The sequence below is a fragment of the Mytilus galloprovincialis genome, chromosome 3 (assembly GCF_965363235.1).
Source record: "Mytilus galloprovincialis chromosome 3, xbMytGall1.hap1.1, whole genome shotgun sequence".
NCBI classification, from domain to species: Eukaryota; Metazoa; Mollusca; class Bivalvia; order Mytilida; family Mytilidae; genus Mytilus; species Mytilus galloprovincialis.
Window position 1 is genome coordinate 46,996,749 of NC_134840.1, and position 22,538 is coordinate 47,019,286.

The following is a 22,538-nucleotide window of genomic DNA, read 5'->3' on the forward strand; positions in this document are numbered from 1 at the left end:
TGTTGTAGGTGATGATGATCTCAATCAAGCACTAATTATTTTTTTCTATATTTCTCAGATTGAACTAAACACACATGTTATAGCAATCAACTTGTGTGATCTATTGTTCAAATACAGCTTCAAATTATTATCAGCTTGGACTCTAGGGTTTTGTTTAAAAAAAAACTTTTTGACCTATTGTAAATATAATAATTTAATTAAACAAATACTTTTGATTTATATCTTTCATATCTTTCAAAGTAAAATAGTAATTAATCTTGAAGAAACATATATTTGAATAACTGCACATTATGTGAAAAAATAAATAACAAATTATGACAAATATTTTCTTAAAATAGGAGGCATGATGCATATTTCCAACTGTTAACTTACTAGACATCTTTGACTGGGCTCCAATAACAATTTTCTCTGCACATTCAATATCTAACAAATTTGATAGATGCTTCAGTTGTTTTTTGTATGATTCTTTGTCACATATTGGTTGGATTTTATCAAACACATAATCCTGCTGAGGTATACAGTGATAATAGTTATTGGACAATTTGGCAATCTGAAAAGAACAAAACGTTTTATTATTATTTATTTACTATCAATCACTCTAAATAAATACACATATACAATTCACTTCTCACTTAATCTCATGTTTAAAGACGGTAATGGAACCAAAGAAAGAGAGTTCAATGAACAAACTCATGAATGCCAAGCAGATACATCAAAAGATCATATTTGCAGTACAATGTATGCAAGTGCCCTCCCTTGTTTTAGAACAAGATAAGACCCTAAATAAAAACAATCAAAAAAAATAATCCTGCCAAATTAAACAAATGAAATGATTATCACAAATATTCATCAAAATCACTTTTATCAAGTATTTATTTAAAAATATGTTAATGTACTGCCATTCAATAGTTTGTAAAAAAAAATAGTACATCTAAGTGCAATCCTAATACATAATCAACTAGAAACTCATAGTGTTTTCTTCTTCTTTAAGGGAAAAGTAGCAAAATCCTGTATTATTTATTTATTTGGATTCAAACATAAATCATAATAAATTTATACTAAAAAGTCTTCTCACTTTATGTAAGAAATCTTAACTTATGATATCTCTTTTTTGCAATATCTTTGTTATTTCTCAACCAATCATGTGTAATGGGATGTACTTTGTGAGAAGCTACATATAACTATTTACATGTGTTTTAGTACCTTATGGCTGGCAAAAATCTTATATTGTTCATCAATAAATTGTAGAATATGTATTTTTATTCTAAAATCAAATATAGTTATTATACATCTAAAACTATTTTTAAATAATGTTGTTCTTTACACTAAGAATGTTTGATATTCATTTGCAGACATATTATATGGTAAACATTACACATTTTGTCAGAAGTTTGGGCAGGAACGTTAAATCTGATGCCTTATGTAAAGAGAGTGCAACACTCTTTGTATGTTAAGAAACCTTGCAACAACTTTTTGAGGGGTCTGTAGGTGACCTGTTACAAGGCAAAAATTCTGTCCCTAACCAGTTTACCCTCATTTTCCTTTTGGAATCCAAATTTACCCGACTTCATCCCAGATGGCCTCTATACAAGACCTACTTATTGTATTTATTGTTAACTTGTTCTCGTCTTGAACAAGCATAAAATATTTGTAACTGGACGTTAATCAGTGGCAAAATGATAATTGCACCCTGTTAATGCACATTTAGAAAAAATTCTATACTTTCTGTGACAAAAGGACTTTTATGTGATTAATTTGTTCATTTATATGTGATGTATTTTGTTTTGCTGGGTTTTGTCTTTAAATGTCTTTCAATAAAGAATGCATACTTAAGGAAGTTTTAAGTACTTTAATTCATACTATATTTTTATCGCTCATTTAAAAATAAATTTCTGTTAATTTAATGGATGGTAATTTTATCATTTTAAATAATTTGTTCAAGACATCACTTTAATAATGAAATCATGTATATAATGTTGCTTGTTTTCATTTGTATAATTGTTTTTAATAGTATGGTGTTTTATGCTAAGATATAGTGATATATGTTATAGATGTAATATAAATGTATTTTAATCTGTGTTTTTACAGTCTCTCATAACTCTTTTTAGAGTGACTCTAAATAAATAAATTGATCTGTTAGTATTATACTGTGTTTTATATCAAATGTTTTAAAGAGGTGAGACTAATAAATTATTTGTTGATGTATCAAGCCAAGTAAATTCATACAGGAAATTTTCATCAATTTTTATCTATCATTATTAAAGAATTTTATTTGTTAAAATTTAATGGATGGTTCTTTTAACATTTTTAATAAATTCATGGAGATATTCCTTTGATAATAAATACAATGAATCAAGCCAAGCTTAATCTAAAGTTGAGTAATAACAAAGAACCACACATAATGAACCAAAGCTTGTCTATTACAAACTTCTGGTATTCTACACCAAGCTGATAACTTGCTAACAATACATCAAAAGATCAATCACTATTTACTAATTAGTAATCTAAATGTAACTGCAGTTACCCAAGCTGACTCAGAGCTTATTCAATAATTGAACAAAAGATAACCAATCATCTGCCTTGTTAGATTTTAATACTTCTTAACTTTCATTGGTAATATCATATTGGCTAATCATTGACTCTGTTGTCTTAACATTTAGAATCCTTCCAATGATATTTTTGTTTTTCTAAATGTATCCAATCACAAACTAAATTGCTTTTAATCACAAATTTCTACTCTTCCATGGCCAGTTATAAATACAGTGGTTTCTGACCACAGAATCATAGTCATTAAACTTCTCAGAATGTCTTACTACCAGTCAGTACAACCTATTCTACAAGATTATTTGAATTCATTACCAGAGGGGCTGAATGTGAGTCACCAAACTAGAACAGTACCAAGTGGTCACTTCTTCATACTTCACTTAGGTCATGGCATTACTGCCCAACCAAGTAACATTACTGACCAGTCCAGTCATCAGACACAGTCTACTCTCACACATGTGACACAGTCTACTTTTACAAATTCATCAGACTTCATGCTCTCTACAGTTAAGAAGGAGCAAGCTGATCATGTGACTCCATCCAACAGGGAGGTTAAGCCAATAACCAGCTTCAAGGTACAACCACTTGCCACATCAACACCTATAAAGCAGGTACAAACAACATCTAGTCATCAAAATGAAGAACAGCAATCAATTTGTAGCTCAGGAACCAATGACAGTCCATTGCCTGCATTGGGAAGTTACAGAAAGTTTAATCGTGCCAACAGAATCAGACGTAATTTCCGCAAGAAGAATCCTGCATATGACACACAGAAATCCAAGGGAGCAACACAACTTCTGCTTCCTCCTTTGATACAGAGTTCTTCTGTAGACGTCAGACACTGTATTAGTAAACTGATATGTGGTAGTTATCGTAGATAAACTTTTGTGATGCAGTGTGACATTTGTGAATTCAAAACATTAGTGAAGTCAAAATATATTCAAAAAACTGTTATTGTTACTAAACTGTGCTTGTTTTAGTGCTTATCATGTCTGAATGTGTATAATATATTTGAATGTTTGTCATATAATTATAAATAATAAATATTTAATAATCAGAGTTAAGTCTGTTTTTTTTTTTATCAACACCCTAAAAAAATCACAAGGAAATTGACATAAAAAATCCAAACAATAGAAATTGGCATCATTTAATGATCTTAAAAGAAACCAACAACATAACTAAATGTTATCATATGACCTTCAACTAACAGCACAACCTAATCTGTAAAGTAAGCGAGAAAAAGCCAAGAATTGACGAAACACTCAAGATAGAAAACTATCAGCCTAAATTGTATTTCTGTCAATGGCAGAAAAACAACTTTGATATACAGCAACAAACAACAACCAATGAATAAGTTATAAGGACCCATAAACAAGCAAAATTCACTTGTTTCTGGTTTGTTCACACTTAGACATTTATACTGTAAAACCTCACCCAAGGCATACAAATGAACTAGGCCTACTCAATATTTTCTTGGTACATATTTTCATCATGCATTGGTCATAATCAACTTCTTATGCTAAGATTATATACATTAAAATATCTTGCTGCACAACTTATGATTACAAAATCATCTTGAAAATCCATGTGATCAAGTTTTTACCACATATATAATAACTTTGTACTTCATATTATTTCCAATAAAAAGCAAATAAAGGACATTGTTCCAAATTACTTTACCAATACACATATTTAATCTGTTAAAGGACAATTACTCCAAACAAAATGTTTCTGCTTCATTCCATAAACATGAGATTACAGTTAGTCCATCATGAAAATGAGGTCATGATCAATTGACCATTGCCTAACACTTACCATAAATCTATATTCACAGCCAATTATAATGACATTGCTATTCATCCTGGGAAAAGATTACGTAAATATAAAAGTTCCTCCATAAAAGATAGGTGTTACAGTAACATAAATGTCAATGACGGCTTATTCTGACAATACGTTACCTTTTCTCCAAGTTCCTGCATTTGAACATTCTTCTCTGTATGTGTCATAGAGTAGTCATTGTTTATCTTCTCTAGTTTCTTTACATGCCCACTGCAATCACAGAAAGATACAACAATCAATCCTCGATCTTAACCTGATCATTCAATGTTTGGTATTAATAGGATAGATTAAACATATTTCTAAACACTCATACTGCAGTGATTTAGTTTGATAAAACTTAGTATCATGTAGTGCAAGTTTGATATAAATAGATTTGTTAACTATGATGAGAGAAAAACATTAAGAGTTATTATCCTAATGCATGTAGGTATAAAGTTTGGTAGGCCTGCTTGCTTTGTTTGTAAAAACATTTGTTCAAACATCCAATAACATTATACAAGCTGAAACTTTGTGTATCTATTGATGGCAGAGGTCAATCTTAACTACAATGCTTGAGTAAACATTTATACAAACAAAGTAAGCAAGCCAACCAAACCTTAAAACTACATGCATAAGGAAAATAGCTATAAAAAGATCAGAATTTAACGGACTTATCTGTGTTTGACAACATTTATTTACAGAAAACAGTTAATACACTTTTGTTTATGTTTAAAAACTTTTACAATGAAAAATAATGACTGTAAATTTCAAAATTATTACCAAAAATGCGACAGAGTTGTAAACGCAATAATTTAAACTCCCATTTTGAAATATATATGAATTAAACAGGATTTTTCCAAAAATAGTCAAATTTAAAATTGCACTTAAGTCTAAAATAACAAAATCGCAATAATAAATGCACCCAAAAATTTCTGAATTTACAGTACTTAATTTAAAAAAAACCATTAAAATATCTCTTTCAATAATGAATCTAATCTAATATAACTTTAACAAAAATTATCACTTAAATTTTCTTCCACAAAATTATATACAGCTTACCCTATTTCAGCTAATACTTTTCTAGCTTCAATTAATGTTTCTTTTTTCAGCCTCCCAAAAGGCATCAAGTTATAATTAAATCCTTCTTTGTTAATAGCTGCTTCCATCATCTTAATACTGCTCTGTAATCATAAAGGGATATTCATTCAAAATCTCTTAATGCATAAAATATTTCTTACAGAACCACAAATATCATTTTAGGCAGAAAATAAAATAAAATCTCCTAGTTACCTACATACATATACAACTGCCAGCTGTATTATACTGAAAATGTTTGGATAACTGTGCTTGATATGTGACATTGAAAATCAGGGGTCATACACTATTTTGAAATATCTATTCCAAATATCCAATTACATGAAGTAAGAAAAGGGATTAGGTCTGTATTTCTTGATAGTGTTACATTCTCAATCCTTGACTATTGACTCTTAAAATCAATAGGGTTCATCATCTTGAACAATGTGACAAGTGTAACCAAGATTGATCTTGGTGTGTGGTATATATATATACAATAAAACCTACATATACACATCTTCTTTCAACAGAAGTACCTTAACTATATTCTCTTTCTGCAACTTTCAGGCCATAAAGATTAGACAATTTAAAATTGAAAGCTTCTCATGGTAATTCTAATTGGGTGTAAAAGGGCAGAAGCTTTCAATTATAATAATTACATATGTCTGCTTCAACCATGAAATTAAAAGTTATCCCAAATATTATTTTGTTTTCCTATTCATTGTTGTGAAGTTGTCATGAGGTGAGGTCAAATAAAATAATATAGTTATCAAAAGTACCAGGATTATAATTTAGTATGCCAGACGCGCGTTTCGTCTACATAAGACTCATCAGTGACGCTCATATCAAAATAGTTATAAAGCCAAACAATACTAAGTTGAAGAGCATAGAGGATCCAAAATTCCAAAAATATGTGTGTTTCATATTACATCTTTGAAACTAGAGGTTCTAAAGAGCCTGTGTCCCTCACCTTGGTCTATGTAAATATTAAAAAAAGGAAGCAGATGGATTCATGACAAAATAGTGTTTTGTGATTGTGATGTGTTTGTACATCTTACTTTACTAAACAGTCTTGCTGTATATATCTATCTATAATGAATTTGGCCCAGTAGTTTCAGTGGAAAATGTTAATAAAAATTTACAAATATTATGAAAATTGTTAAAAATTGACTATAAAGGACAATAACTCCTTAGGGGTCAATTGACCATTTTGGTCATGTTGACTTATTTGTAAATCTTCCTTTGCTGAACATTATCGCCGTCACTGGACACATTTTTTAAGCTAGATACCCCAAAGATGATTGTGGCCAAGTTTGGATTAATTTGGCCCAGTAGTTTCAGAGGAGAAGATTTTTGTAAAAGATAACTAAGATTTACAAAAAATGGTTAAAAATTGACTATAAAGGGCAATAACTCCTACAGGGGTCAACTGACCATTTCGGTCACGTTGACTTATTTGTAAATCTTACTTTGCTGAACATTATTGCTGTTTACAGTTTATCTCTATCTATAATAATATTCAAGATAATAACCAAAAACAGCAAAAGTTCCTTAAAATTACCAATTCAGGGGCAGCAACCCAACAACAGGTTGTCCGATTCATCTGAAAATTTCAGGACAGATAAATCTTGACCTGATAAACAATTTTACCCCATGTCAGATTTGCTCTAAATGCTTTGGTTTTTGAGTTATAAGCCAAAAACTGCATTTTACCCCTATGTTCTATTTTTAGCCATGGTGGCCATCTTGGTTGGTTGGCCGTGTCACCAGATACATTTTTTAAACTACATACCCCAATGATGATTGTGGCCAAGTTTGGTTTAATTTGGCCCAGTAGTTTCAGAGGAGAAGGTTTTTGTAAAAGTTAACGACGACAGACGACGACAATGACGACGGACACAACGTGATGGGAAAAGCTCACTTGGCCCTTCAGGCCAGGTGAGCTAAAAATGGGGTAGATAGGTAAGTAGGGAATTCTTTTTTTATTCTATATTTTTTGCATTGAGTCTATGGGAGATAAATTCTGACTTTAAGTGCTTATTGAAAAATGACCCCAAAAAACTTTAAGGTAGGCTATTTCTAAGCTTAAAATATAGGGTAGGTAGGGAAATAGAAAACACACATATTTTTTTATTTGGCCTGAGGAGCACATGCCGTGATGAATGCTGATTATTATTGAGAAATACAATCTGATATTGGAATGCCTTGTGATTCGTTTCTAAAGATCAAAAGAACAGATTCTGCTGTCAGAAACATACATGTAAAGTAATTATTGTAAAACCTTTCTAAACTTACCATTTCTTTGACTAAATCCTGCACAAATTTGGGTAATTTGGAAGGAATGTCTGTCTGCAGCTTAAAATCTATTTTAGTTGGTTTGGCATATGATCTGTCTGCTTCCACCAGTCTATATTTCTTTGGTTGCTTTTCAAACCTAAAAGAATTTTAATGAAGCTACCGTCATTACAGAACATTAACTGAATTTAAAGCTACAGTCTTTCAACTTTGACATTTGTAATGTAATTCTAATTATAAAAGAATTCATGATATTTTTAGTTGATGTTAAAGGCATAGAATGCTAGTTTGAGAGTTGACAAGAGATCCTTTCATGCAACATAAGTTGCTAAGAAACAGACCATTTATTGCTAGTTTAATATGACAACTGGGGCATGATAATATACAACTGTACAACCAACAGATTCAATTAAGCACTGTTTTGAAGTACACTTCACAAGAATCACAGTGCACAAAAATGTGGTAAAGGCCACATAACAAATATTCTTGATCCTTTATCTGGAATGATATTACCCTTATCTTAACTTGATCATGAAATTTACTCAAGTGAAATTGACTGATGGCAAAGACTTTTCATTAACTGCATACAAATCTCAGTTAGCCTTAGTTAAAGAGGAGACACATATAGTTATACAAGGTCAGTCCAAAATCTTAAATGCTGTCATTTTCATAACATTGCCATTAAAGCACTGAAGAAACAGTGATTACAGACACAAGGGGTAGTTATATAATTGAGACGATACATTGAAAAATAGTTGGCTTTATTTTTTAATAAAAAAACTTTACTTACAACTTGACATTTGACCAGTAATTTCCTGTTTTTGATCTAAATATTTTTCCAAATTCTGTAATGGCTTCTGACTTCTTCTGGAATGGTGTATGTTGAAATTGTCCACTATCACCAATCCTTCCCCACCGTGTAAATAATATATATAAATCCTGTGCCTTCTGATGCACAACCTGAATACAAATTAAACTTCATAATATAGATATAAGAAGATGTGGTATGAGTGCCAATGAGACAATTCTTCATTCAAGTAACAATTTGTAAAAGTAAACCATTTTTGTTTAAAGTACAGTCTTCAACATGAAGCCTTGGCTAACACTGAACAGCAAGCTAAAAAGGGCCCAAAAAATGATTCATAAGTTTTGTAATTGTAAGCAAGATGATTTCATAGTACTTTTACTTTTATTTTACAGAAGCCTTTTTTATGAATAAAACATAAAATAAATGTATTGTAATAACTTGTAAAAAAAAATTCTATATCAAATTTAACCTACCTGCATTTTATAGAAGTTGTACATTCCCCAAGAACCATGAGAAACATCTACTTTAGACAAGGTAACATCATATGGTATCTTTTGAGAATCATCCATCACAACCTCTCTGAAAATAAATTAGAACTAAAACATTTTTGACTAACCATTTGTCTTTTGTTTCAAATTTTCAGTTATATAATAAGAACAAAGATTAACAGGAACAAAATAAACATCAACCACCACAAACTACTGTAAACATGATAATCGTGCAGGTGCTATCTTTGCTTATAATTATTTAGCAATTAGTAAAATGTGCTAAAACATTAATACTTTGTACTATAAAGCAACTTTACAAACACTTATATTTGATGTACAAATTAAAACCCCAAGGATACCTATGGATTTAAATCGGAAAAAGAATAACTAAAAAAATCCACATTTACAGAATAAGGGACCCTGAATTTTGTCATCTCATCATTTATTTCTCTTATTTCTTAACATTCCTTAATCTATATTTTTCAGTTTCTGTGGATTCATTAATATTTGTTGGATACCATATTCTGTGGGTTTTGTGGTTACAGGTGAAAAATGAATTCAAATGTTCAACGAATTACAAATTTTCTATTTGTTTTGTATGCAGACATTGGCAAAACCAAGAAATTAAATCTCGATGAATTTTTTTTTCTCAATCTACGAAAATTGATTCCCACAAAAATAAATGAATCCACAGTATATTTAAATATTTGACATACCCAACTTTTCTGTATTCACAGTGTCTGTCAACTTCACATTTGGTTTCTTCCTCCACATCCATATCCTTGTCTTGTACGGACTTCAGATATTCTTCTGAGTCAATTTTATAATCTACTGACAATGGCACAGGCAGACTGTCCTTCACTTCTATTGATGGAAATACTGGCTTTTCCTACAATATAGACTGCATATCACCAACAAAGTGTATCATAATATGGAGATCTAGTACATTAATCCAACATAATTATTCTTTATTAGGTCTTTCCACTTTTCGTGGAAACACCTTTTGTTTTTTTTTTTCTTCTGCCGTCTGAGATGCTTTTTTGTCTTACAACATATCGAATGGATTTTTTGGCAAATGATGTTGTACAGTAATGGGGGTTTCAAAACTCACCCTGTGTGACCGAACACTTATTATTATAGGAGTTATCTCCCCGTGTCCCCTTTTTCTTGTTATCGCTATATCTCTAAAACCGTAAAAGATTTAAGCAAACTGTTTTCACCAAATTGTTCGTCTACTCTTGAGAATGATTTGGTTTATTTTGACATGAGTGATCGGAAGACATCTTATGGGAGTTATTTCCCTTTGAAAATTTAAGATAGGCGACTTGTTGGATAAATTCATACATTATAAGTCGTAGAGGCCTACAGTCTTTTGATATAAAGTCCTTGGTCCATTAGAAGGAAATTGAGGTCAAAGGTAAGATCATATTCTAAATTTTGAATTTTGCTTGTTATCGTTATTCCACAGAAACTGTGACAGTAAACGATATGATGTGTTTGCCAAATAACTGTTTACAATAAGGCGCAACTTCAACCTTTTTCAGTCAAAGTGTTTTGTTAACCCTTATAGGAGTTTTCTCCCCTTATGTATTTCAAATCAGTATTTCTCCACAACCATACAAGTGATTGACCTACGGTCTTCCTTTTTGAAATCACTGACCTATGACCTTGAAATTGAGATCAAGGTCGAAGGTCAAGGTCATGTTATAAATTTTTGAATTTTGCTTGTTATCGTTATTCAAAAGAAACTGTTACAGTTAATGATATGATTTGTTTGCCAAATTACTGTTTACAAAAAGGCGCAACTTCAACTTATTTCAGTTGAAGTGTTTTGGTTAACCCTTATAGTTTTCTCCCCTTATGTATTTGAAATCAGTATTTCTCCATAACCATACAAATGATTTACCTGGGGTCTTTTGTTTTGAGATCACTGACCTATGACCTTGAAATTGAGGTCAAGGTCAAAGGTCAATTTGACATTCTAGATTTTGACCTTTGCTAAAAATTATTTTCTGTTCATAATAAAACAATTAAGTCTTCTGCATATACCTATTTATCTTATTTTTTTATCTCAATTTAAAGAACCAAATTACATCAACAAGGAGTGACATTTTCGCAAGATGTCGCTTAGACATATGGTATATGATATCGAACAGTTATTATGCTTTTGAAACTGACACCGCGTCACCAAAATCTTTTCAATGTAAGAGTTATCTCCCCGAACACTGTTTTTTCTTGTTATCGCTTAATATTCGCAACCGTATAAGAAACAGACAAATTTATTTTACCAAATTGCTCGTTATATCCTCAGGATGATTTTTGACTGAAGCTATCCGGAGACTCCATATGAGAGTTATTTCCCCTTTTATATTTGATATAAGTGATATGCATTTTTAACTGGAAAACCATAAGTGTTAGAGGCCTAGGGTCTTTTGATTTGAGGTCCTTGGTCCAAAAAAATGAAAATGAGGTCAAGGTCAAAGGTCAAGGTCATGATTAAAATTTTTTGATTTCGACTTGTTATCTCTTATTTTCAGAAATCATATAAGATATCTACAAAATATTTTCACAAAATTGTTAGTTACAACATTTCGTAACACATAAATCTTAGTCAAAAGGGTACATAGACATTTGGCGCTAGTTTTCCCCCTTTTTATATCTAATATCATACGTATGGCAATATAACTCATTAACAATATAAAGTAGAGGACTAAAGTCTTTTTATTTGAGGTCCTTGGTTTATGACCTTGAAATTGAGCTCAAGGTCATATGCTTATTTAACGCTCTAGATTTTGACCGTTGCTTTTACCTATATGTACACATGATAAAGCCATGGGACTTTTTGCATTAGGTTGTAAGCAATGTGACCTTTAAAAAGACAACCGGAAGTGACATTTTGTCAACCAGAAGTAGCTATTTTTTGTACTAAATCAATGTAAAAGTATATAGAACCATAATTTTTGGAATCAGTGTCAAGTAAACTATCAAACAATACCCGAAGTAAACTTTTTAAACCGGAAGTAAAAGATTATCTCCCTTTTTTATATATTTTTCTATATAGAAACCATATATTTTTGGAATCAGCGTACAATAAGCTGTCATTTGATGCTGAAACTGACATTTAAAATCAAATTTTAATATTTTCATTTTTAAATAGATTCTTACTTGTGGAAAGACCTTCAATTGTTCTCTGAACAATTGGTTTTTAATTTTGTACAGGTATGCTTTTATTAATCAAGCTTTTCAATGGGTAGGAAGGGAATTTCAAAATATCCCTTCAACCAAGAACCATTTATTAGATAATTTTGCATATTGGTAATAGGCACATACTGAAAAAAGACCCATGTTGACCTACATTCAATATCAAATTTCCCTTCCTACACTCCCACATACATTTTAATGAAATAGCCCCAATTTAAATTTTTATGATTTTTTTTTTAACATTTTTAAATATGAAATAAAATAAAGAGAAAACATAAAATAAATGAATACATGATCATGTGATAAAAGTGTAAAATGACAATACCAGTTTGCTATCCTCCACACCAGATAACATCTGTAAACGTCTGGCTAGCTGTGTAGCTCCACGGATTAAAGCATGGTCTAAGGGAGATAATCCTGCATTGTCTTTTGTTTGGATATCTGCCCCAACTTTGGCAAGGACATATAAAATTTCTTCATTATCGAAGGTTCCATAGTCTAGTGGACACACCAAATGATGCACCGCTGTCCATCCCTGAGAATCCATTGCATTCAATTTAACACTACTGGTTTTTTCAACTGTTTCAAATTCTGAAAACAGTTTCTTTTGATTAAATGATTTATAGGATTCAATCTATATTGTGATGAACAATATTCTGAAATAACCAATTTCTATTAAACACAATGGTTGATAATCATATTACTGTCAAGTTATTCACTCTCCATAACAAATATTATGTGTTCAAGCCAATACATAAGTGCAAAAGGTAAAACATGATGATGTTATAATACTATTTTTGGAAATAACTGTAGGAAATATGTTTATATTTTATTCAAAACACCATGTTATTCTATAAATAGAATATGCCAATATAATTTTCTACAACATTACAAGAAATCTCAAAAAATCTTCAGTAACCTTTTTCTTCCCTATTTCACTAAAGACTTGGGTATAGTTATTGCCTTTGAAAGGTTTAACATTTTAAGAAATATATTTAACTTCCCTGTCTGGGTACAATGAATGTGTCAATGAAACAGCTCTGAGACTAAAAAAATGTTTTTGCTTAATTCAAAAGTTTTTTTAGAGGCAATCACATAACACTACCTTTTTAATGCGCAACACATTATACAATTTTTAAACCAATAGTTTTTGAGTTGCCAAGGCTCTGTGTTGAAGATCTTACTTTGACCTATAAATTCTTGTGACTTGGATGGAGAGTTGTCTCATTGGCACGCATACCTAATCTTCTGATATCTATTGAAGGCATTGTGAAGCTTAATAGAGTGGCTGAAATAAACAAAGTTTTTAAAGTATAATGTGTACCTTCATCTGATTTCTTTTCTTCTTGTGACAATGATTTTGATGGTTGACTAGTGAGTGATGGGAAACTCTCAGGAGAGATTTCATTGTCATCCTCATTGTTCTCATCCTCTTCTTCCTCCTCATCTTCATCAACATTATCTGTGTCATGATCATCATCGTCGGCAGCTGTTTCCTCCTCATTGTCTTCATCATCTGATAATAGATAATTATAAATTTGCATTCTACAGATTTCTGAAATTGATCTTGAAAACGATACATTAAAGGGTCTAAACATATCCAAAAGCGATAACCAAAATATAAATAATCGAATTTGATAGATATATCCGTATTTTCAAATATTATTGAATCTAACAAGCATTTTGAGAGAATTGCAAGCCAATACATAAATAAATTCATTGTAACAGAACAACTAACTTGATCATTCACTTCTCATGGTGTTAACAATATAATGATCTTCAAGCATATTTGAACAAGAATATACCAAGGAACTCTACTATTAAGAACAGATTAATAAGTATCATATATTTACAGAAATAAATTTATATGACACCATCAAAATGCCTACCCATGTCTTCTTCATCTTGTTCATCCTGATCCTCCTCCTCCTCCTCCTCATCTTCATCTTCATTGTCTTCATCCTCTTCCTCATCAATGGGTGTGATGGCAAATACATTCCTTGACAATTGTCTGGAAAGTTTGATTTTCTCTGATTTTGTCTCACTTTTGTATGAAGAATTCAGCAATATTTTCACCATAACAAGATCATTCTAAAAACAAAGTTTTAATAATTTATTAATGGAATATAAAAAAATGTTCAATTTTCACTTTATCAAAAAATAAAACATTTTGATATTTATGTCTCGGAAGGGAGACGGCTATTTAAGGTCTTATCATTACTTATGAAATTGAGAGTGGATTCAGTGAAAATGAGGAACTAGTTTGTTTATGATGGTGCCGTCACAACATTATCAAGTCATAGGATAGAGAAATGTGAAAAATAAAGCACATCACAAAAATACTGGTGAGTGATGTGCTAAATTATTCCAAACAGGGGAAAGTTATAATCTTGAAAAACTATGCTAGATGAGGAGGATGATGAAAGAGGATGGCTGTTTATCTTCAAGTGGCAAATAAAATGCATATTCAGGATGAGAATATGATAATGTGATATGAATTAAAACCCTACTTTGATTAGGAATTGAATTTAATATAATGTTGTAGTTCACAAGGTATGCAAATAGACATGTCACCCTACCACAACACATTATTCCTATTCTGTGCTGTTTGGTTTGACCAGGCCATGGTTCTAAACCACAGCTTCCTGTACAGGAAGTGAGCATAATCTCAAAACCTACCTGAGACAGTAAATGAATAAGACAATATATCTTGTGTAGTTCTGATGTAAAAATGACAACAAAATTCACGTTTGACATGCAATTTTCTTTTTGTCTTACCTTTTTTACAGCATGCATGAGTGGGGTTAATCCACGATTGTCTGCAAAATTTGAACTAGCTCCATTTTCCAGAAGAAATCTGAGAATTCCTACTTCACAAAAGTTTATTGCAAAAATCAAGGGAGAAATCCTGTATTCACATGCTGTTGTAAAGTAATTACTGAGAGTGTTCGATAACATATCAAATACAGGCACTTCTGGAAGGGGGAGATCAAACAAAATGTCCAATGAACAACCCTTGGATAAAAATAACTGTAACCATTTTCTGTAAATACAAGGTATTCAGTCAGTAGATTTGACATAAAATTGAGAATACAAATTTTTGAATACATATTAGACTAGTTACATAACACACTAAACATAAAAGTACAGCTCTATCAAGAATATATTATTTTTGAATTCATAGATGTGATAATGAAAATATATGTCAACTCTTTTCAATTCATACTTGTGGAGAGTTGTATTATATGCAATCAAACCATATCTTCTTATTTTTCTACTGACAAATATTTACATTTTTATGCAATAAATCAGAAATCAATGATGCATTTTTTAAATAAATAGATATAAAAAAATAATTCATAAAACCTTTTTTTTGGACAGACATGTACAGAACTACAGTGGGTGTAATAAATATCAGAAAGCAATCTAAAATATGTTGTATCTTCAGCCCTTTTTTCAATCAGCATTTAAATTTATTGCCAAATTTTTGAAATAAACAGGATATGAACTTATCTTTGTTGTTTGTTGCCTGCATGCAAATTGTTGCTGTTTAACTTAAGTTTAGTGTATGTGTGTACTGCTTGTTGTACTCTTCAATTCATGCTTGCACTTCAAAAATAGTTTCTCTTGTTTATGTTACACTCCATATTTTGAAGTGTAAAAGGACATTAAGTTCTAAATAATAGGTTTTCTACAAATATTTGTTTTCTTCTATTCTTCACATAACTTACGTATTGAGTTCTAAATTGGAAAGTTTTGTGACTTTATGATGGTCCCAGAAAAATGCTGCTATAACTGTTCTGTCAAATTTGTCTTTTCTATTCAAATCTAAAGCTGTCTCTTTTTCTGTAAAAAAATAAAGAATTTTCACTATAAGTTCATTAAATTTAAATTATGCAATAGTACATGATACTAAACACAAAATCAGTAAGTTTCATTACAAGGATTTTTTGGATTATCATAACTCCCCTTATGAATATTGTGTATGGTTATTAATAATAATTGGAAAGAAATGGTTGTCTCATCTGACAATAACAACCTCAGAATATTTTTTACATTATTTTGAAATATCTTACCAACAAAAAACTTGGCTAGATCATATTGCTGATGTGTGAGAGCTGCATAATGTAATGGTGTACATCCATTCTCATCAGTCTGATTTAATGAGACACCTTTGTCATACAGCATCTGAGCTACCTAGAAAGAATAAATAATTTTTATTAAAAATTAACCAGTCTTTATCATACCTTTATTTGACAAGAGTAAGAACCTGTGCAGATTTCTGCTATCTTCAGTTATTGCATCACAAGCACAAGTTGAATACAGTTTAGCTGATACAAAATGGAATAATATTAAATTACATTGTCTTTCAAAGTGAGTGTTACCATACCTAGGTTTTCAAGAACAACAAGAATGCAGGCTTTGTTGCACACAAGTTACAACTCATTATATGATCTGCTGACCATAAGTCATTCTGTTGAGTTTCGGAGAAAAAAGTGATGTCACATCTTATGTTCATTTAGGTATAATTTCTGCAAATTATTTTTATTATCTATTAGTTTATTCTGTTCATTTTTGAAATTTATTTCATTATTATCAAAATAAAATGGGGTAAAATTCAAATGAAACTTGTCAGAACACACATATGAAGATCAGTTTTCTGAAACTCCCAAAAAAGACTACCAACCTTTAATTGTAGAGAATCTACTACCCCTGGGGTTCCTGGTTCTGTGTGTAAAGCTAACACATGGAAAAGGTTTTGTTGTTGGTCATTGAGAATCTGTAGTTGAGATCGATCATTGATCTTTCTGAGTAATCGTAATACTACGTTAAACTGGTTCACACGTAGAGCTGCCTATAATAAAGAGCAACAACTATTCAAAATTGGTTTAAACATTATCTACAGAGTTTATGCATTTTTAGATCTGTTTTTTTATTGACAAGATTCCATCTCCATTTCTAAATAAAAGTTATGTGAGCTTTCAAATGAAATATTTTTTTTAAAGGAAGGCTACTCTACAATGCATTTTTTGCTCTTAAATGTACAGATGACTTTCTCTTGTATCATAAGTATTTCTTTATTGACAGGCATTAACACCTTGTTTTCTACTGATAAACAAATCATTAAAAATTCAGTGAAGAAAAATATGTGACAGTTGAGTAAGAAAAATATTCATAGATTACTAAACTTTGAGAGTTTTTAATTGCAGTACAAAGACTAAAACACACTATGGATGACTGAAATCATTTGATTATCATTGACCAGTAACTAGTAAAGTCAATATCAAACAAGACCATCAGCACCAGAAAAGCCTAATGCTATCACATGTCAAGTGTGAGAAAACATTAAAATGCCTAACCAAAAAATGTCACTTTATTTAAGTATATTATTAACATGGTAATATGTGTACTCTTACAGTAATCTGTACATTATTCATAGAAACTAAATTTTTTAACGTTTTTCTGTATGTACCTCTATAACACGACTGTCCAGATTTCCTGAAGCATCAATGACCATATGAGCTACACCCTGTAGTTCTTTTTGTATGGCCTCTTGGAATATGGAGTAGGTTTTCTTTTCTTGAGTTACCTCTGGTAAAACCAGAGGCTTCCATCGCCATAATGGTTTCTTATTTTTGTCAGGTTCTGGCTTGTCTTTGGGAGAAAACACCACATTATTTTTGACATTAGCTCCATTCTGGATCAAGATGATTGCACAACTGAAAATAAGAAGTTTTTTCAAACATAATATGAATCATGTATTAAACTAAAGGCAAAGAACACATACTTGGCTGTATTCCGATTTTAAAGAAATATGTATGCATTTAGTTTTGTTCCAATTGATAATTGTATTTTAAGAGAAGACTTTGGAAAAGTTGATGGGTGATGGTCACTAAGTAATCCCAATACATTTAGCTCAATGGCCAAAAAATATTTTTCTAGGTGTGGTAACCATTCAAAGAATTAAGATTCTTAAAGTGGTACCTAACACTACAGGGAAATAACTCTGTAAAATCAGCTAAACTTTTTAATTACGTTGTGTTTTTATGGTGACTTGAGTAACACCGGTATCACTCAGATTACAATTCTACCTTGACAGGTAAGTTTGTATTTAGCCTATAAAATACTTATTTAGCCTTGAGAATTGAAAGGTCAGTTTATCCCATTCATACAATAGAAGTTTACCTATAAGGGTCAGAATGGGGTTTACAGAATAGAGAATAAATGTAATGGCAACAAAAAATAGAGAATAGAGAAAATGAACAATAAAATAAAGAAAAGAGAATAATGCGGTGCAAAAGTATAAAGAATAAATGTGCAAAATAAAAAGGTAACTTAGGTAACTGTAATGCAATACTGATAATATAATAATCAATGTACATAATTTATAAATAATCTTGTAACAGAAAGGCTATATAGTAAAATCATTTTCATGAGAATTTGCTTTACAGAATGAGAGTTATTTTTAAGGCTATTAAAAGAAAAATGCCCTAAAAATTTAAAGAATACAGATATTAAAAAACCCACGCAGGTCCTCATGTCATTTACATTGTCAAAATATAGGACACATCTAGTCAAACTGGTTTGGTATAACTGACTGTTTCTTGCCCTAGATGTCTATTTCACAGTGACCTTATGTGTTTGTGCTAAGAGTACATTGTACTGTCATATTTATTGATTTTCTGTTGGGACATGACCTACATTGTTAACATGCAAAACAGTGGCTTGAGATTTCAACTGATATTAGTATAATAAATTAAAATTTGGAATTTTATATCCTGGTTGATGATGGTTTTTTGGGATCAAGATGTTTTCTTCATTCTTGTTCACATTATGATTATTTTAACCTTCAACATTGTTCAATGCACATTTAATGATAGAAAAAATTTCAGCTCTCATTTAAAATATTTGCAACTTAATAATAATCTGTCAGATTTGGTGTAAACAAAAAACAAGACAGTGTAATAGATAACCTGCAAGCATAGTCTATTTCTATAACAGTCAAGCAGATAGTTTTTTTTTATATCTGAAAAAAACTACCATGTAAAGAAATATGCAATTAAAAGGCCAAAAATAACCCCTAAAATTCAACATCAACAGATTTTTAACAATTAAATCAAGATGCACAAGTTTTAAGTATTGGTCAGAATATAGGGTTCTTTTGTACTTTAACAATATCACAATAACAATAAAGTGACCTTAATTTTGGACAAGGTAAATGGCATGAAGCCAAATTTATCAACCTCTATTGTATGAATGGGAAACTGACCTTTCAATTCTCAAGGCTAAATAAGTATTTTATAGGCTATAGTGCCTAACAAGATTTTGTGAGGGAATTCGATGTTTGCTATACCACTATTTATTTCAACGCACTTTATGACAATACTTCTGTACCAATCAAAATGAAAATTTTTGCAGTGTTTTGAGAAATTATTTTCCTTTGTAGTAACATATTGTTTTGGAAACATTTTATGTTCTAAAAGGACAAATTTTCTGTATAAAGTCAATAATTATATGGACTTTTGAAGCCCAAACTTTGTATGGCCTTAAATACATAAATGAAAGATCCCAAAATTGTTCCAATACAGAACGACATGTTTATGAAATTATAGCAAAACTTTTGGTTGACAAATTTTTATTCGTTATTGCAAAAAAATAAATTTTAAATATCTTACATTTTCTCCCTACCCAGTTTACCCCTATTACTTATTATAATGTGTACCGGTCATTGTTATTGAATATTCCGCAATTTGATTGGGTTAAGTTACTATTAGTCTACCTTCAAACTGTTTATGCTTTTCATACATGACTATTGATTAAACCAGAAAGTGAATGAATGTGACAGTAGCTAAAATGACCTTCAAACTGGACACTGGATGAGTTCATGTTTTGTTTTATCAATGAAAGTAAAGGTATGAAAGGTAAGAATTGCCAATTCTTCTATTTTCACAAAATTTTCCAAGTACACAGTAGATAGATTATTTTTTAATAGTCAATTGCGGAGAAAAACAGAAAAAGTTTACAAATAAGACGTTTTATTCCAATCAACAACTCATTTTTCGGAGAGAAATGCCGAAATACACTTTACACACGGCACACCAGGTAAAATTATTATTGATCTTACAAAAAAACAACATTTTTCAGTCTCATAGGAACATGCTTATTACAATTAATCCCAAACTAAGGGTCATTAAATAAAGTCAAAATATGTCTGATCTACCTATTTTTGGAGCAAAAAAGTCAATACGATCGTTTTAAGGTCAATTTCGTCTACCTAACAAAATCTTGTTAGGCACTATAAATACAAACTTACCTGTCAAGGTAGAATTGTAATCTGAGTGATACCGGTGTTACTCAAGTCACCATAAGGGAATATTAAGCTTCTCAATGATCAAAGTAAGTGTTTGTCAAACTGCTATATAACCAGTGTAATTTTTCTGATAAAACGGTTGGTCCAAATTTTATGAAAATTAAACGAGCCAAATTAATTTTAGTGAAGGTGTTGGGTACTACCTTAAAGAAATTAATACTGATCAAAGGTACCAGGCTTATAATTTTAATATGCCAAATGCACGTTTTGTCTACATAAGACTCATCAGTGACGCTCAGATTAAAATAGTTAGAAAGTCAAACAAGTACAAAGTTAAGAGCATTGAGGACCCATAATTCCCAAAAGTTGTGCCTGGGATAAGAAAATCCTTAGTATTTCGAAAAGTTCATACTTTTGCAAACAATAAAACTATTATACCTGTCATGCTTATTTGATACTGCAAATGACAATGGTGTATTTCCATCAATATCTTTTTTGTCAACAACTACTTTTCTCTGTAACAAAAGATGTCAAATAATGAAACATATCAACTCACATAGTTTAAAACCTCGATAATGAGGTCTTGCATTATCACTTATTTAATTTTTTGTTACCTTTATTTATTTTCTTTTTTACATCATTCAATTAGAATTGTAAATTTCCATTACTTAATTGTTAAGATAAACCTGAATAAGATATAAAATCGTTTTGCTGTCCTTTTATATGTTACCACATGAATACAAGAACTACATTTATAAAACTAATTATTAACCATCTATTTATGACATGTACCAACATATACCTTTATTAAATGTAGACAACATATGGTTGCCCCTCTATATGCTGCTAGGTGTAGGGGAGTCTGGAGGCTACAGTCTGTGTCATCAATCTGCTGGTCCTTCATGGTCCGAGTTAACAAACTCAGCAAATCAATGGGATCTATAGGGGTCTTTAGTTCAGGTCTATAAAATGTCAAATAATCTTTGTTAATTTAAATTCTAACCTTAAGAACATAGCATTAGCTAAGACTTTTTCTGAAATCACATTATTTAACCTTTCAGTTTTGTCAATTCTTCAAAAATCACAAAAATAAATGAACACAGCAATTTCTGCATTTACAATATATAGAAGTAGAAATACAACTGAACTTTAAAACAAATGTGAACTAAAGTCAGGGAGTTCTAGTCCAGTAGTTTTTGATGATTTCTATTTGCATAAATTATTTTTCTTCAAGTTATAAACTTAAATCGGGATGCATTTCTCTCTTTTTAAATGTTTTTTCCCCCAAGGCCTTTTATAGTATAAGTTTGCTGATGGTTAAAGCCAATAATATTGACCTGTAGGTATTTACATATTTGTATTTGGTACACAGTATACCATACCACATTTCATTATTCTTATATCATATTAATCAATTTCTATAGCACTTATATTGAAGTTGACCACCATTCCTTTGTTATCTAATTACATTGATATCTCATAACCTACAAAGCTTTTCTATCATAATTTAGTCATTTTAACTTAGTTTTTTTAAAGGCTGGGTAAACTTACGACTCAATCTTTTTAAAGACATAATGAATTGGCATTCTATTACTACTACATTTCTGAAAGATATTAGCTCCTTTTTTAATAAGAACTTCTTCATAATCTGTACTGGAATCTGACGATCCAATGTTAGAATTCACAGATAAATGTAGTGCTGAACGCTTTTCTGAATCCACAGCATTAACATCAGCACCAGAATTGAGTAAGCTTGACATTATTTGGACTCCTTTAACTTCATCACCTAAAAAAAGAAAACAATTTATAGGCATAAACATAATCTGCAGACTTTCAAAGTATTCAATTTTGTTATCAATATACCTCAATGACTTCAATTGACAAAATATTCTTACAGTTCTTCATAAATTCATCTAGTAATCTTCTACAGATTGTTATATAAATTTCTCTTTGTAGAACAACTTCTTTAACCTGACTTAGCTATTTTATAAACCAGATG

At 30.7% G+C, this 22,538-nt stretch overlaps 1 protein-coding gene across 3 annotated transcripts in view; it reads right to left on the reverse strand.

Annotated features, from left to right (window-relative positions):
* The window catches only part of LOC143068144 (poly [ADP-ribose] polymerase tankyrase-like), an 81,892-nt gene that overhangs the window by 11,761 nt on the left and 47,593 nt on the right, over positions 1 to 22,538 (reverse strand). For all 3 annotated transcript variants that reach the window (XR_012976119.1, XM_076241952.1, XM_076241950.1), the window contains exons 29-46: positions 22,091 to 22,325; positions 21,342 to 21,501; positions 20,978 to 21,054; positions 17,702 to 17,948; positions 16,916 to 17,083; positions 16,305 to 16,425; positions 15,960 to 16,074; positions 15,007 to 15,271; positions 14,118 to 14,319; positions 13,553 to 13,744; positions 12,554 to 12,819; positions 9,744 to 9,916; positions 9,013 to 9,118; positions 8,522 to 8,691; positions 7,732 to 7,870; positions 5,422 to 5,543; positions 4,503 to 4,593; positions 373 to 550 (exon numbers count right to left, since the gene is read on the reverse strand). Coding sequence is in view for 2 of the 3 variants with exons in the window: in XM_076241952.1 (XP_076098067.1) it covers positions 373 to 550; positions 4,503 to 4,593; positions 5,422 to 5,543; positions 7,732 to 7,870; positions 8,522 to 8,691; positions 9,013 to 9,118; positions 9,744 to 9,916; positions 12,554 to 12,819; positions 13,553 to 13,744; positions 14,118 to 14,319; positions 15,007 to 15,271; positions 15,960 to 16,074; positions 16,305 to 16,425; positions 16,916 to 17,083; positions 17,702 to 17,948; positions 20,978 to 21,054; positions 21,342 to 21,501; positions 22,091 to 22,325 (3,027 nt within the window). In the remaining variant the exon portion in view is untranslated. The remainder of the gene's footprint in view (positions 1 to 372; positions 551 to 4,502; positions 4,594 to 5,421; positions 5,544 to 7,731; positions 7,871 to 8,521; positions 8,692 to 9,012; positions 9,119 to 9,743; positions 9,917 to 12,553; positions 12,820 to 13,552; positions 13,745 to 14,117; positions 14,320 to 15,006; positions 15,272 to 15,959; positions 16,075 to 16,304; positions 16,426 to 16,915; positions 17,084 to 17,701; positions 17,949 to 20,977; positions 21,055 to 21,341; positions 21,502 to 22,090; positions 22,326 to 22,538) is intronic.